This window comes from Fukomys damarensis, unplaced genomic scaffold (genome assembly GCF_012274545.1).
Source record: "Fukomys damarensis isolate Sample0158 unplaced genomic scaffold, DMR_v1.0_HiC HiC_scaffold_17, whole genome shotgun sequence".
In the NCBI taxonomy this organism is placed as follows: domain Eukaryota; kingdom Metazoa; phylum Chordata; class Mammalia; order Rodentia; family Bathyergidae; genus Fukomys; species Fukomys damarensis.
Window position 1 is genome coordinate 54,530,499 of NW_022900929.1, and position 16,495 is coordinate 54,546,993.

At 36.0% G+C, this 16,495-nt stretch overlaps 1 protein-coding gene and 1 pseudogene across 7 annotated transcripts in view; one reads left to right on the forward strand and one right to left on the reverse strand.

Moving 5' to 3' along the window:
• The window catches only part of LOC104868721, a 51,014-nt pseudogene extending 47,844 nt beyond the window's left edge, over positions 1-3,170 (reverse strand).
• Positions 1-16,495, forward strand: part of Nubpl (nucleotide binding protein like) — a 332,275-nt gene that overhangs the window by 77,481 nt on the left and 238,299 nt on the right. For 3 of the 7 annotated variants that reach the window (XM_010633573.3, XM_010633572.2, XM_010633574.3), the window contains exons 1-3: positions 11,123-11,273; positions 11,828-11,975; positions 14,178-14,212. The exons of 1 other annotated variant lie outside the window; for it this stretch is intronic. In XM_010633573.3, coding sequence (XP_010631875.1) covers positions 11,166-11,273; positions 11,828-11,975; positions 14,178-14,212 — 291 coding nt within the window. In that variant the 5' untranslated portion in view covers positions 11,123-11,165. Of the gene's footprint in view, positions 1-11,122; positions 11,274-11,827; positions 11,976-14,177; positions 14,213-16,000; positions 16,066-16,495 lie in introns of those variants that run through there. 3 more of the 7 variants (XM_010633575.3, XM_033765123.1, XM_033765124.1) reach the window with 3 other exon arrangements.

Below are 16,495 nucleotides of genomic sequence, written 5' to 3' on the forward strand. Positions count from 1 at the left end.
AAAAAAGAAACAAACAAACCAAAAAACCCAACCAAACAAAAAACAAGCTCCAAACAAAACAGAAAACAATTCCCATACAAAGATTCGATTTCTTAATAAAATACTTGATTTTTTTCCCCAGAAAATGGCAGGAAAAAGTCACCCACAAAAATTATACCTTGTATGTAGAATTTGATTAAAAGATGGGTTATTGAATATTAGGTATTTGTTGCTCTGTAACAAGTAAACACAAATTCGGTAGCTTAAAACAGCACATATTTATTTTCTCACAGATTTTATGGGTCAGCAATCTGGGTACAATCTGAGTCTTTGCGTCATAGTCTCTTGAAAGTCTGTAATCAAAGGATTAACCAGACCCAGAGTCTTATTTGCAATCTCACCTGGAAAGGATATGATTCTAATTGCCCAAGGTCATGGCAGAATTTAGTTCTTTGCAGGGTATTGACTGAAGGCCTCAGTTCTTTGCTGACCAGGGGCTCTTCCTTGACACCTGGGCTTTTCATAGGGCAGATCATAACACGGCAGCTTGCATCATCAAAGTCAGCTGAAGGGTTTCCTAGTAAGATGGAAATAATAGTCTTATGTATTGTGATACAAAAAGGACATCTTTTCACTTTTGCTGTTTCTGTGGGTTAGAAGCAAGTTACAGGTCTTGCTCACTTACTTTCATGGAGGGGAGTTTATATAAGGTTAATAATAGCAAAGGTGGGCATTACTGAGGCCATCTTAGAATCTGGTGGGTAAGTTCTATTTGATATGGCAAATAGTATAGTTAAAAAGAGACAGAAAAATCTTATATATTCAGGAACAACTCATATTAAATTAAATTTATTACCCAGAAGGAATTAATGGGAATGACTTAATATTGTGAAAATAAAAGGAAATTATGATGAATGAATGATTGAAAGAGTTTTTCAAAATGTTGTTCATAGGCCACTAGAAAGCAGAAATTATGTACTATTCTGGCTGCTGTCCAGAATGTGAACTTTGTTTACCTCCTTGCTTTTACTGCTGACACATGGAATGATTAGATTGTCCAGACATTTATGTTGTGTCCAGGAGCTCAAGTTGCATATCAAGAGAGTATAGGAGCTTTGTTTTACAAACGTTTCTATTCTGTTTATCTATTCTGTTCTTTATTTTTTTCTGGTCTCTATTTAGCCTCTGTTCTTTCTCAACCTTCAATAGCCCATTCAAGTTACCACTGTTTCAGCCTTTCTTGGGATACTGATTCAGAGCTATCTGAACCTGTGCCTACTGAATTGCGATAGAATTTCCAGTTAGTTATGTCATATCACAAATAAACCCAAACAAGCCTCTCGGAGCTGCTTGGCTCTGGGAGTGCTGTCTGGCCAGACTAATAAAGGTCTGTTTTCCAACTAGTCCGGTGTGTTCCTTCCTGGGTGAATCTTGTGGCTGTCGAGCTCTTCAGAGTTGTAGAATCGAGCTCCTTGGAGTGGTAGTAAGGCTCTTGGTCTTACATTTTGAAAGCCCTCAGTGGCTGTTGAGCTCCTTGGAGTGGTAGTAAGACCTTAGGTCTTACATTTTGGAGGCCCCAGTGAGATCCCTGGGTGGAAACCCCCAGTCCAGCCGAGACTCCATAGTGGGATCCAGCAGGAGACTCTCAGGCACAGACCTTGGAAAGCCTCCGGAGGTAAGCTTTGGGCTGGTTGCAACAGTTTGTTGTCAGGATCGAGGTGGCTGACGAGCCAGGATGCCTCCCTGACCCCGGCCCTGACGATGACTCCGGGTAGAGTAAAGCTTTGATTTTGTTGTGGTGCCTGTTCATTCTTATTCGTACATCAGTGTCCTCTCTATTGTGTGTTAACTTTTGTATTTTTCTTAGGACAGAAATGGGAGGATCTTGCTTCAAGAACACCCTATTGGATTGCTTTCTCACTAATTTTAAATTGTTTTTTTCCCTGAGCAGGAGGTTGAATATGGGGTTAAATTCTCTTGTGCAAAGCTTCACTCCCTGTGTCAATTGGAATGGCCAACCAAAGGCTCCTTTGAGCCAGGCCTCTATCCACCTGTATGGGGAAAAGTCACCAGGTACCCCAGCCACGCCGATCAATTTCCTTATATAAATATTTAGGTCCAGGATTGTGAAGAGTCTCTGGCTGCCTTGGCTGGGAAGGAAGGCGCTAACTGGCACAGCCTGTATTGGGCCTAGACCGGAGTCCCTCTGGAGGGAGTGACTGTCCACCTCCTTGGAAGGGAAAAGGCACACCCCTGGGATTTCCTGGGTTCCCTTTCTAGGACTCGGAGGCCAGCTGCCTGGTAGCAGAACACAGAAGGAAGGCGAGTGAGTGAAATCATCTGTCTGAATGGTGAGATCCTCTGGATTGCTCCCTAGTTTGTCTTGGAAGGGGCCCCATGGAGGGAATGTGTTAACTTCTTGTGTGACTGTGTGTGAAAGAGACTTGGTTAGGAGAGTGAGTGGAACGAGTTACAAAAGCCATCGGTAGCCTCGTCTGTGCACCAAAACAAAGGGAGAGGGCGCTTGCTCTTAAAGAACCATCCTGGCATTGTGGATCTTGTGTGGGTCAGTGCTGTGAGTCTGTGGTCATGCTTTGAAAGGACAAAATGGAGACTCTTGCGACAAGAAACTTTCCTTTAGTCGGAGCAGGCCTGAAAGAGCTGGGAGGCTCACAGCTGGACTGAGAGTGAATGAGGCCATTTTCTGGAACAGCACCCCACCCTTTGTTTGTCTTGCATCACCGGACAAGGGAATATCTAATGGTCATGGGGAATGCTAATTCTAAACCAACTGTTCTTAAGTGCATAATTCAGAATTTTGATAAAGATTTTGTGGGGGACTATAAGATAAAACTGCAACCAAAGATACTTAAGAAACTTTGTGAGTTATCATGGTCTCAGCTAAGCCAGACTTGACCACCCCCCAAAAAAAACTCTAGACAAAAGGAAAGTTATCTGCCTTTGTTTTGTTTACCTGAGACTTTGACAACTTGAGCCTTGTGTGCTCTAGGAGCTGCTCAAGCTTCTCCATGGTAAGCAGCTGCTAGTGAGAACTATTTAGTTTTGGTCTTAGAACAATTGTTTGACAAATCTGTTGTTTTTCCCATGGTGAACTTGCCTCTCAGAAAATGTGACACTGATGCAGGCAAATTCCAGTGTTTCCCCTTTGGAGGAGGTTGAGCTATCCCCATGCCCCGCTTGAGTTGCTAAGAAGGTATGGAGTAGGTGGGGACAAAAACAGAATTGTTTAGCATTACTGCACTGGAGGGTGCAAATGGGAAAGCATGGTCAGACTCAGAGAAAATGTAACAGGGCTTGCACTCAGATTAGAAAGAACTAAAATGGGAAAAAATAAACCTTTGATGGATTGAAATTGGGTAGGAAAAACTCTGATAAACATACAATAGAGAAAAAGAAAACCACACTGCAAGCCAGAGAAACTGCCATTGTGTTTTAGCAGACATCAAGAGATTTTTACAAGAAAAATCAAGTTAGAAATTTTAACTGTTTGATAAATGTGTCTTTATTTCAATTTGAATCAAGCTTAATTGGTGTGCTTAAAACCCTTCTTGTGCATTGCAAATTCTTGAATTATGATTATAGGGTTAACTTGCTCTTTTCTGTACTTTGTTGATAAAAAACTCAAGGTTAATACTGTAGCCAGTCAAATTTTAAGATGTAACAATCTGAGAACAGAAAAAAGAACACTTTAAGATTTTAACAGCTGAAATTTGTTATAAAAGATTAATAGTAAATGAGACAGAGGAAGACATTAGGAAAGCTATGGGTAAAAGAGACATACTTTTGATATGAAAGGATTTTGTATGTTTGTCTTGTTAGAAAGATAAAGATATACAAGACCAGAAGGCCTAAGTATGTAGAGGTGTATGGAAATGATTTATGTATGTTTGCTTGTTGGTTTCACATTTGTTACAGAAGGTTTACTTTTATAGTAACAAAGAGCTTTCATTCTTTTTTGATTCTAATTCTATAAGAGATTTCTGTTAATTGACCTGAAAAAGCTTTGACTTGTCATAACTAAGAGATTTTATAATTCAATTGGCCAGATACGTATGAGGGTATTATAGTTTCACAAATTGTCTTACAAGTTTGTGTCTGTCCAATTGTTTGAAAAGTGTTTGTCCAATTATATTTTGATTGAAATGACAAGTATACTAATAATTTGTTAATTTCTATAACCTGGTTTAATAAGTTAAAATTTTGTCAAGATAATTAATTATAAACTCAGGTCTAGATAGACTTCTGTTAATAGTAAAAAGGACAGCTGCTCAGAAAACAAAACAAACAAACAAACAAAAACCGAATAAACCCAAACTACTAGGTGCATTATTTTCGTTCACTGTTCTGTCTTTTATTCAGCTATGAAATAAGAAATTCTTATATCAGACCTTGGAAAAGTGGTAAAGAATGGCACTTCAGAAAATCATTAGAGAAAATTACAATCTTGAAAAACATTTTATCTGAACCAGCAGATTTTTTATAAGATTTTATCGTATCAGCAAATGCTGTTGAGTTTGTTTCACTGGTAACTGAAATCATTAGAAATTGTATTCCCAACAGCATTATTGCCATCCCCCAACCAAAACAGCATTGGCTAAATAAAATAACAATTTTTGTACAGAAATTTTAAAAGATTAAATGTGGCATTGATATAAGTAAAGTCTCTGAGTTTGATTAATTGACCAAAATTTCATCAGGTTTCTCAAAAGCTATTTGTATTCCTAACCAGGTCAAAATACCAATTATTAAACTACTTACAACAATTAAGCCCCAAATAAACATTTATATGCAAAACTATTTTTATTTGTTTTGAAGACTAGCAAAGACTGAAAAAGCACGAAAAAGGAGAGATTCATAGTTATGATTTCAATAGTGTTTGAATTGAGTTATGGTTAGTGAATGGAATTTAATAAGATGGAGAGTAAGTTCATTAGCTTGTATTATGGGTGGTCAGGAAAATTCTATTTTAAGATGTAATTTAGTTAAGCTGGAGAAGAATACGTTGTGAGAAATGTATGCTGTCTGCCTGTAAGGGTGGTTTTAATGAATTTGAATACTTCAAGCAGCGATGGAGCTATGCATGAAAGGCAGAAGACAAACTTCATACTTTTATTTATTTATTTTATTTTTTGCAGTGCTGGGAATCAAATCCTGGTCTCCCACATGGTAGGCAAATGCTCTACCACTGACATACATCCTTAGCTCTAAACATCACACTTTAAAATGTGCCAGTCTATCCTGGAATTTTGATATAATATATTTATACATCTCTATATAAAAACATATACTGTGTAATATCTTTATACATGCTTTAAAAATCCTAAATCAGAATGGTTAATAAATTAATCAGCAAGATTTGTTAGCACACCAAACAAACTAAGATATAGTCCACGGCATGTGGTTATAGAAGACATCCTCATATTCTGGCAGCAGTATAAGACAGAGAAAAACTGCATTATTTTTTCCCCCCATTGAAAATAGAACTTCACAGGGCTGGGTGGGGATTTACCTCAGTGGTTCTGCCACCTGCCTTGCAAGCGCAAGGTCCTGAGTTTGATTCCTGGTATCAAAAAAAAAAAAAAAAAAGAACTTCACATTGGGGATTTCTCATTGTCCTTGGAATGTTCTCTAAAGTACCAACAGGAAAATTTTGTTCTAATACATAATAAAGTGAGGTTTTGGCAAAGTCTTATAGAAATTTATATCTTCTAATCTCTAGGACATAATTGGAGAGTGAGAAGGACTTGGCTGAAAGAATATGTGTTCAGTACTGGAGAAAATGAAATAAAAAAAGCAAAAGCATGAGAATATTGAGGTCCTGGGTATAGCAAGTATTTACCTTGGATGATAAATACTTCCTGCAAGTTATGATTGTGTGGCTTCTGTTTCAGGATAAGATGTTTGAAGTTTTAAACATTTTCTATTTCTATCTTTATAGCTATATCTAATCCATTCATCCACAAACAAAGTTGTGAGTTTTATCCAAGAATTTATTGTCTTGCCGGGCGTGGTGGTGTGTGCCTATAATCCCAGCACTCATGAGGCTGAGGCAGGAGGATTGGGAGTTTGAGACTAGCCTGGGCTACACAGTGAGTTCCAGAGCAGTCTGAACTACATAGTGAGACCCTGTCTCAAAAAACCACACAAAATTTTTTTTGTCTAATAAATCATAAATTTTAAAATGAAATCATGTATGATTTGTCCAGCATTGGATATTGGCATATTTAGAAATCCATCCTGTCACATTCTAGAAGAAAAGCTTTAGTCATTTGAAAGCATAATCTTAGAGGTCTACCCAGTCTAATTATATGTATACATTTAAAGTTTTTGTTTATAAGAACGAAGAACAACTTCTTTCTCTTCCTTCTTTCTCCTTCTTGAAGCTGAGGATGGAATTCAGGACCTCACACATGTAGTTTTCCACTAAGCTACACCCCTAGCCCTGGGAAATTCTTTGATAAGGCTAGTTTATATGAGCTAAATTACTGGATCTTTAACATGAGAAACTTCATGTTTCCTAGGCTGAGAAGCTGCTTACTTACATAGACTCATTCTATATTTTAGCATGCAAGAACCTTCTTTGTATTGATCTGAATTTACTTATTTAAACATTTTTGTCAGGCTGGGGATTTAGCTCAGTAGTTCTGCTGCCTGCCTCTCAAGTGCAAGGTCCCGAGTTTGATCCCTGGTACCAAAAATAAATAAATAAACAAACAAACAAAAAATAAAATAAATTTTTTTTTGTCAAGGTGGTGGAAACAATACAGACATATTTCACCAGGGCTGTAGCTAAGTTACAGGAAGCTTATGTAATATACAGATGTCATTATAGTGTGGCGAATTTAATCTTCAGGTCATCTATTCATACCAGTATCCATGGAGATGCCACCTAGCTAATCATGCAGACTGTTGCCAAGTATTCTCTTGTTCTTGACTTTGAGGTCTCTTTGGGACCAGCCACTTTTGTGGCTCATTCAGATCTCTCTGCCTAAACAAAACACTCAATCATATGCATTTTGTGGTTCTCTGCCACTGTACCAAGCTTCATCTTGGAATTGCAACATTGATTTTATTGTTCTCATACTTCAAAATCCAGATTTGGGATTTTGTTGTCCCTCTTTCTACTAGGAATTCATCTTGGGTAAGCAGGGGAGAGGTAGTCATAGGACATTTTAGGAGCTTTTGTATTAACAGGCACAAATTACTTTAGCTCAAATAACAAAAATCCCAGCAGAAGCTAAAACAAGTAGTTATCTTACATGACAAAAGGTCTAGTACAGTAGCTTAACTTTTACATCATCTTGCCATATCTTCAATTTATTATTCTTAGCTATTGACTTTGGTCATTGTGTTTGTCAGCACTGTGCTTTTCATACCTGTCATATCTCCAGGTGTTACACTTATGGTCAAAGAAGGATAAAGGAGTAGCACCAACTATGTTCCACTCAACCAGAAAAGCACCCCATCCCTAGTTTCCTCATATCACATTGTCTGTATCTCTATCCCAAACCCAGAACTATGTCTAGAGTTAGTTAGTAATATCAGCAAAATTAGTACATGGATTTCTAGCCTGTATTGTTGAAATTGGTAAGGAAACAAGAGGTTGAAAAGACAGTCTAAGTTCTCACTTCTCACTCTCTTCATTCCCCATAGCCCCAGGAAATTTTATATCATCTTTTTAGGACAGATATTGATTTGGCTCACTCAGTACCCATTTCTGTAGCCAGTTTGTGTGTGTGTGTGTGTGTGTGTGTGTGTGTGTGTGTGTGTGTGTGTGTGTGTGACTGATGATGGGGCTTTCTGTCTGAAATGAGAATACCAAAGAGGCTTGCTTGGAAAAGTCTTTACCTTTGGCATTCCATTTTCTTCCTGTAAGGAACATGGTTTTGATGCCTGCAGGTGAAGTAAACATCTTGTGACTATGAGGAGACAAATGAGGATATCAGATGATGGAATAAAAATAATTTGGAACATGGTGACACTGTGAATCTATTGCATCAGTATTCCAGGGTCTACCACTGAACTTTTGATATGACTGATATACCCCTGCTTGTTTAATTGTAGCATTTTCTGCTGTTTTCAGTCAAATGTAGTCCTGTTAGGCGAGAATGAATATAGTGACACATTATTGTAATTTCAGCTCTCAGAAGACTGAGGCAGGAGGATCATGAGACCAGCCAGGTACACAGTGAGTTCAAGAATGACCTGGACTATATAGTGAGAACCAGTATTGAAAAGAAGAGAAAAGGTTCAGATGTTTTCTCTGATTTTGCTGTGTTAGAGAATGATTACATGTAATGCAAGAAGAAAAAGTTTTGCTTCATTTGTAAAAAAAGACTTTTCAACATAGTTACAAATACACAGAAACCCACCCAAATTAGGCTAGATCAGGAAGATAATTTACTGGATGGATGTGAGTAAATTCATGACCTAGCCATTGCAAGTCTAGCTGTACTTCAAAACAGACTACAACCAGGAACTGGAAAGTCTTGGGAACCAGTCCAAACATTCCTCTTTTCCTCCATGATCACAAGATCTCATATAATTTTCTTTCTTTTTTACTGGCATTGGCTTTTTCTTTTTTGTGCACATAGGAAATAAATCATTTCTGTCTTATCAGGTTAAATAATACCTCAAATTGAGTAACATTACTTTTATTTTTTAACTTCTCTGGAGAAAGAATCTGAGTGGTCCAATTTTTTGTTTTGCACCAATCTTTAATCAAATTAGTGGTAATGGGGATGGGATCAAATGCTGTAGCATTTCTTAGGGGATAAGGGAGAATATTCTTCTGATAAGGGGCATAGATATGTGTATGGGAAGTAATGGCTGCTGGTGAAGAAACAATGGACATCCCTATTACTCTTTTAAAATTACTCTGAAATTTTAATCAGCTGAATGGTGATCCATTCATTTTACAGACATTAGTCTTACTCATATGCGCTCTCTCAAGGAATGTCAGTCCATTCAGCTAGTTGCCTGTGTTACAAACCTTTATACAACCAATAATTATCACAGTTAATATTTATTGACTTCATGCATTGTATGACAGGCATTCTACATGAATTATCATAAATTCAACCTGATTACAACTCTTCAAGTATCCATTTTACTGATAAGCGAAGTGAAATTTTGAGATGTTAAAGTCAAGCCTTCAGTATTGCTTTTGGATTACTGAGTAACCTCATGTCCTCTGGCCTATAACCTTGCTCCTCAAATTGCCCTTTTTATACTCAGCGGTCATAATGATGCTTCTAAAACACAAGTCTGATCTTGTTACATTCTTACTTAAAACCCTTTGTCCAAGTTCCTTTATGTGCTATGTAAAGCCCTCCTTGATCTGGGCAGTTTATGACTTCCATCTGACTCTCTCAGTCACTCTGTCTTCAAATTGCACAGATCATTTGCATTTTTATTTTGTCTTTTATTTTTAATTGGCATAATAATTGTACATATTTATGAGTGCATATTTGCAGTTCTTAACTGTCATTTCTTATCTCTGTACAGCAACCCTCTAGACATTCTCCCATCTCACTCCTACATGTTACCCACATTTAGGACTTCATTAAGATGCTACCCTATTTAGAGACTTCTGTATTGAACTGAATACTTTGCACTCCTGTATCACTCAGCATTTTTCTCCTATATATAGATAATATCTATATATAGACATATCACCATACTGCAATTGTTTGGTAATTTATTCCTTCTTTTGCTTTAAACTGTAAATTGTTTGGAGGGATTATATTTGAGTCACTGATAAATACTCTAAGGCTGGTGTAGTGATTGGCATGTAGTGTTTGCTTAATAAACATTTATTAAATGAATGAATCTTAAGTTTGGAAGTACTCCCAAAGCTACCTGGAGAGAAATAAATATTCAGCTTTCTTGTTTAGTGAATGGACTATCCTGACAGTTGTTGCCCTTGTCAACAAGCTTTTGGTTTACAATTTAAAACCTGAGCACAAAAAATTTAAACATAAAAGTAGTTGAGAAAACATGTCATAAAATAAGTGATATACAACAAGCTAAAACTGTTAAACTGTAAAATAAAGAAAGCTGAATAGAACAATATGATTGTGGAATTGGTGGAGGAAAAGGAATTTAATATTTTCAGAATTTACTAAATGAAATGTACTGTTGGTACTCTCATTTAAGCCTCACAATAATTACTGGCTGTTGTTATGCCTCAGTAAGAACGGTTAAAAGATAACTAATAGTCAAATTAGAGCAAAATAAACTGAATGATGTTGTATTTTGGATACAACAAATGACCTACAGATAAGAAGCAAATGAAGGAAATTATAAACAGCCCCAGAAAATATTAGGAAGATCATTTCAGGGTAAATCCTACCACACCCAAGTTACCCTCTAGTTATGTCTGGCTTTCTGGATCGGTTTTTGAGCTCTTTCTCCTAAAATGATTTCTTTCACTCTTTCTTCTGCTGTGGAGAAATATTTATTTTCTTTTACCAGAATAAATTCTACTTCATCCTTCAAGCTCTGTCTCATTGTAATTCCTTTTTTCCTTCTTGGGTATTGATGAACCTTGCACATGTTACAAAAGAGCCCTACCACTGAGCTACACCCTTACCTTTAAGCTTTTTTGTGCAAAACTTATGAGACCTGTTTTTTGATTTAGTTATACTTTTTCCAATTTAGTAGAGGCACCATGTCCCCTTTTTTAGAAAATCCTCAGCAAAACAAACGGCAAATAACAGACTATTATTGTACCTCATGAAGGAAAAAAAGTAAAATCTTTAATTGTGGCTGTTTATGTGACCATAGACAGTACTGTGCATGATGGAAAAGTTCTGTCATTTCCAACTTCTGTTAAATCGGGTCAAGTACTGTTTTAAACTTTCTAAGTCACATTTTGTTACTAAAAAGAAGATATTAGTAAGAGTCTCTGGCTACTCTGGGACTCGTGTAAAGAAAAAACGAGGTGTTTTATGTGAAAATGCTATTCAAACATTTGGTAAAATGTTTGCTGCAAAATGTTTGTAGCTGAGTACATACAAAACCAAGACAAATTGGGTCTATGTGCCAAACAAACCTAAAGAGTCAGGTCTCTGGGAGAGGAAGCTGCGGGTTGCCGTAAGACGTCATTACTCCGCGCCAGCCGCGACGTTTTCGCAGCTGGCCTCGGGGCAGTCTTGCTCGCCATGGGGTTTTGGCGCCGTCTTTTGCTCTTTAGTGGCCTGTCGCACCGGGGTGGTGATCGGGTCCCTTGCTCGCTTAGGGGTATCCGAGCATTGATTTTTCGCCGTCAGGTCTGTGGTGCTGCAGAGACAGTATAGGGAGGCGGGTGGGATGACGGTGCCGGGTAGCCCGGCTGCAGATTGCCTGGCGTTGCTCCTGGTCAGGCGCTCAACTCAGTCCCTCTTTGGCGCCTGCCCCCTTAGAGTCACAGTGAGGCCTGTTTAGTGGACTTTCCCATTTTCTGGCAGGCCCTTAGTTGGTCCAGGCTAAAGTGTGGCCGGGTCTGAAAAAGAACATGGATGTATGTCTCACACATTCCTTTCGTAGTTCGGGGTTATCTTGTAAATATGTTAAAGAGAAGGCAAAAGTGCAGGATTTAACTCTAACGAGGGCACTTATTTTCCATTTTTTAAAATCAGCGTGCCCTGGCAAATAAATATCAATTTAAACATGTACCTTTACAATTGTAATCAGTAGTACTGATAGGAGGTAAATAGCACTTAAAAGCTGAACTAGTGGAGTGTTAGATGAGGAGTGTTAGAAAAGAAAGCCCTCTTAATTGCAAACTTAATTGCAAAGGGTTACTTTTACAGCATAAAAACTTTTTTTCCCTTTTCTTTTAAAGTTATCGGGAGGTGAGAGTGAGAACCTAAAACAAAGAAGAACACAAATCATGTCCCGAGGACTTCCAAAGCAGAAACCTATAGAAGGTGTTAAACAAGTTATAGTTGTGGCTTCTGGAAAGGGTGGAGTTGGAAAGTCTACTACAGCAGGTATTACAGGATATTAATTGATACTAAGACCATATTCCAACTGAAAAATTATTATAGTTTTAAAATATTTAGTATTTGTGAAGTTTCTAACAGCTGGTTCCTTAGTATTAGAAGTTAGATTATGTAGTTAGACAAAACTAAATATAGAACAAGATTGTCTTCTGCTTCACTGGTCAGATGTCCCCCAGATCTTCAGTTTACTTGAGTGGGAAACCTCTTTCATAGGATGGTCATACAAATTAAGCTGACCGTGTAGGCCTGTGTCTTCCATAGTAAGTGCTCAAGAATTTATCGTTGTTATTTTTATTTTTTTTGAGACAGGGTCTCACTATGTAGTTGAGACTGACCTGGAACTCACTATGTAGTCCAGGCTGCTGTCGAACTCACAGTGATCCTCCTGCCTCAGCCTCCCAAGTGCTGGGAATACAGGTGTGCACCACCACGCCCGGTGATCGTTGTTATTTTTAAAATATCTACTAACATTAATACTAAATTATTTCTGTTTTTTTCCAGTCTTTACCAGTGGGCATATAGCTAGGTATTTGTGATGAGATTATTATGACTTTTTTCATTTAACCATAATACAGTTTTCACCATTTCTATAGTCCACATAGAACTAATATTTGAAAATGCATGAGAGACTTAACATTGTTTTAATACTATAACTTTTAGAACTATATACATGTACTCTGAAGAGATAATTTTTTTGGTCGCCCTTTTTATTGATTATAGGTTTGTCTTTAAAATGGTACTTTCAAAACAAGACATGCCACCAGAAATGAAAGAGTTAACTGTCTAGTTATTTCCAAAAATTTCAAAAGAAACTTTTAATTTCTGAAAAAATTATGCTAGTAATTATAAATATAAAAGAAACTTTGTATACTCCTACTTATCAGTAAATTGAATTGATTTTCAGCTTTTTTCAGTATATTGGCAAATACTGTGCATATTCAAGGTGTGGGATTTGATGTTTTGATATATGTTGTGAAATGATTTCCACAATTAAGCTAATTAATGTATCCATCATCTCAGGCTGGGTATTTAGCTCAGTAATTGAGTGCTTGCCTAGCATGAGAAAGGTTGTGGGTTTAATACTAGTATTGGGAAAAACCCAAACCAAAACAAAAACATCCATCACTTTCACTTACCTTTTTGTGTTTTTATGTATGGTAAGACTGCTTAAGATTACTCTCAGTGAATTTCAACATATTGTACATTAGGTCTGCAAAACTCACTCATTTCATAACTGCAAACTGTTCTTTGACTTGTATTGTCATAAAGCACTCATATCTTACACTTATCTCATTGAATTTTCAGTTATTAGGAATGGCTAGGTTAATTCAGTACCCAAGCGATTTTTTTTTTGCTATTGATTAAAAAATGATTATCTTTAATATATTTCATTTTGTCAATTCTGGCCTAGTTCTAGACTGGCAAGATTTTTAAAATTTTGAGTTTTTATTTCTGACTATTCTATGAACCAAATTATGTGAATGTCATTGAAAATATTTTGTGTTGACTTGAAACCAAGTATAACACTCATATAGTACAATTAGGTATAGATCCCAAGTATAGAATATTAGTAGCTCTTTTTCCTCCCATTTTAAGTTGAAGAGAATTATGGAAGAATATCTCAGATGTTTAGAAGAAATTAAGATTTATCAAATATTGCATTTGTGATATACTCCTTATCTATTACTATTTGATAGATACTGTTTATATTATTTTAAAAAGATGATTGGTGCTTTGTTCTTAATGAATTCATGCCATGTCCTACACATTTTTGCTTTCTTTCCTGAGGGCCTGCCATCTGTCTGATGTTTTTAAAGTTTAGGGACTCCTAGTTCTAGAACCCTATTCTAGAATCTGCTTCCTCCTGTTTTTGAAAAATTGAAGTACATTTACCCAATTCAGGGTTTGGGTCCTTTTGCATAGTCTATGATTACTTAGAATAAACTAATTTTGCAATATAACTGTTATAAACTTGCCTCAAAATTAAGATTTTAAATAGTCCATTAATAATGTTACAATTTTGTAATTAGTTTATTTTTTGTCTTTGCATTCTCTCTGAGTTCTTGTTCTTTACAAGTAAGGGAGTTGTATGAAAAATTTCTATGCTTTAATTATTACACTAAAAATATTAAAAGGTATAATAATTTTAATGGAAAGTTAACTAAATTTAGTTACTTTTTTTTTTTTCAGTAAACCTTGCACTTGCCCTGGCAGCAAATGATTCGGTAGGTGTTAATAGAAATATTAATGCATTAAAATATTTTTAAAGCAGTGATAAAGAGCATATTGTTTTTCATTTACTTTGTCAGAAGCTATAAGTTGCATGTCTTTAAGGAACTGAAAGTGCTGCTATTAGTACTTGTTTCATTTAAGGATAATGATGATGCATTTAAATGACCATATATTATTTGCTTTGCATCCCATAGAATTGTGTGGTAATTTCTAACAAAAGACGTAGAAAACTAATATGTGTAGGAAGTAAAATTTCTTAGTTCTTTTTTTGTTAAATTTCCTAGTTCTTTAATTCCAAAGATGTTCAAATATAATAGTCTAGCCAGAAATGTAATTCTAGCCTCAAAATAATTTTCTGTTTGAATTTTAAAGACAATGTACAATTTTCTTCTACATGTTAATGAAAAATAGTCTGCAGATTCCTTTGTAATATATATTTTGTTTTCTCAAAACTTTTAAGGTTTATTTTTTTCTTTTTCTTTTATTTTGTTAATAGGGTTTTATTATGTTGCCTAGGTCGACCTTAAACTCACAGTCTTTCTGCCACAGCCTCTGAAGTGGGTAGGATTACAGATGAGTGTCACCATGTCTGACTGTCTTCTAAGTTTAAAATACTCACAAATATGTGCTTAGTTGTTAGCTGTAAAGCGTTTATTTGCTTGGAAATGGCTCTTGCACTATCCAGGCTGAGTCTTTTTCAACTGAGTAAAAACTTCTGTTATTGATTATTTTTGATGATGTGTTTGTTCTTTTTCCAGAATCCTATTAGGTAGATATTAACCTTTTATACTTGGTACGTTTTCTCTCATATTTTCTCTCTCTTTGTCTTTGCTGTGATTTGCAAGATGTCTTAGACTTTTTCACATTGCTATATTGATTTTAGTTGTTTGGCTCTTCTTAAAAATTAATTTTTAATTTGGAAACTATATATTTTTCTAATTTTCCAGAACTGTTATCTTCCACTTATCTCTCAAAAATGAATCTCTTCAAAGATGCTAGTTAGAATTACTAAAAACTGTTTTTACTGAGCTTTGTTTGTTTAATATGGTGGTTCTCATAATGTGGTGCTCTTACTGCAGAATTAGCAGCGCCTGGAAACTTGTGACACATAACTGGAACCCTATCCTAGACCTGTAAACTTTGGAGGTGCAGCCCTGTACTCTGTATTTTAACCAGCTCTATCGGTGATTTGATGTTAAAGTTTGAGACTGTGAATCTAGAATTTCTTTTGAGTGTTGGGGATGGAGCCCCAGATCTGGTGTGTGCTGGACAGTGCTCTACCACTGAACCACATCCACAGCCTTAGAGTTCTTTGAAACTTCTAATCTGTTAGTAGCCCCCTTTTTTTTGTTTTCTGGAGCAGTTATGGTGTAGTTTTAAACTACTTTTTTTCACTTGTCATTTCAGTGGAATTTGGAAGAAAAAAGATATACACATATGATTAGGCAACCTTACTGAGATAAGAGTCAGTGATATGTTAAGAACCAGTGATTTTTTTTTTAAATTAGGACTAATTTGGAGAAGGGTTTCCATCTTCCTTATGGAAGGAAGGGAACAGGGAAAATTCAGTAGATAGGAAGGTAGATAAATTTTCAGGTATGGGTCTATCCTAATTTGGTTATCATTTCAGCCAATGCATTGACTTATAGACAATGTGAGGTAAGTGTGTGCTAAGGTATTGAAAGATTAAAAAAATGGTTAAAAAGGGTTGATTCATTTATGTTAAATGTTGCTAGTTTTGATAAGGTACTAGTTTAGGAAATTTCTTCTGTTTCTTTCAGGGAGGGATGAGGATAGCTTGATCTTTAACGCATGTGTATATGACAAGAAAATTGACAACAAAACAGTAAGACTATCCCTGACTACTTCTTCACAAAGCATTTGGTCTCTTTGAAGTACTTTAAAACAAATTTGTTAAATCTCCCTTAGGAAGATCTTTAGTGTTTTATGATACTGATGGTGTTGTTTTATTTTTATGTTTTGACTTTTTGTACCAAAGTTAGTGCAGAAATTATGAAGAAAGCCCAAAAATATGAGCAGCATATTTTGATAATTCCAAGCTAATATGACATAGTATTTCATGCTTGGAGACTTTCATGTCCTCTGTAATAAATTTATATATACTTAAGAAAGAGAAATTTAACATAGCTTATATACTTGATTAATAGTTTTTCTGATTAGGGAGCAGCATGTTTGGCTTAAATAAGTTTTTTGAAATATGATCTGCCACAAGACTGCCTGCATGTAGAAAAGAAGAGCTGTATCTGTTCTACCTG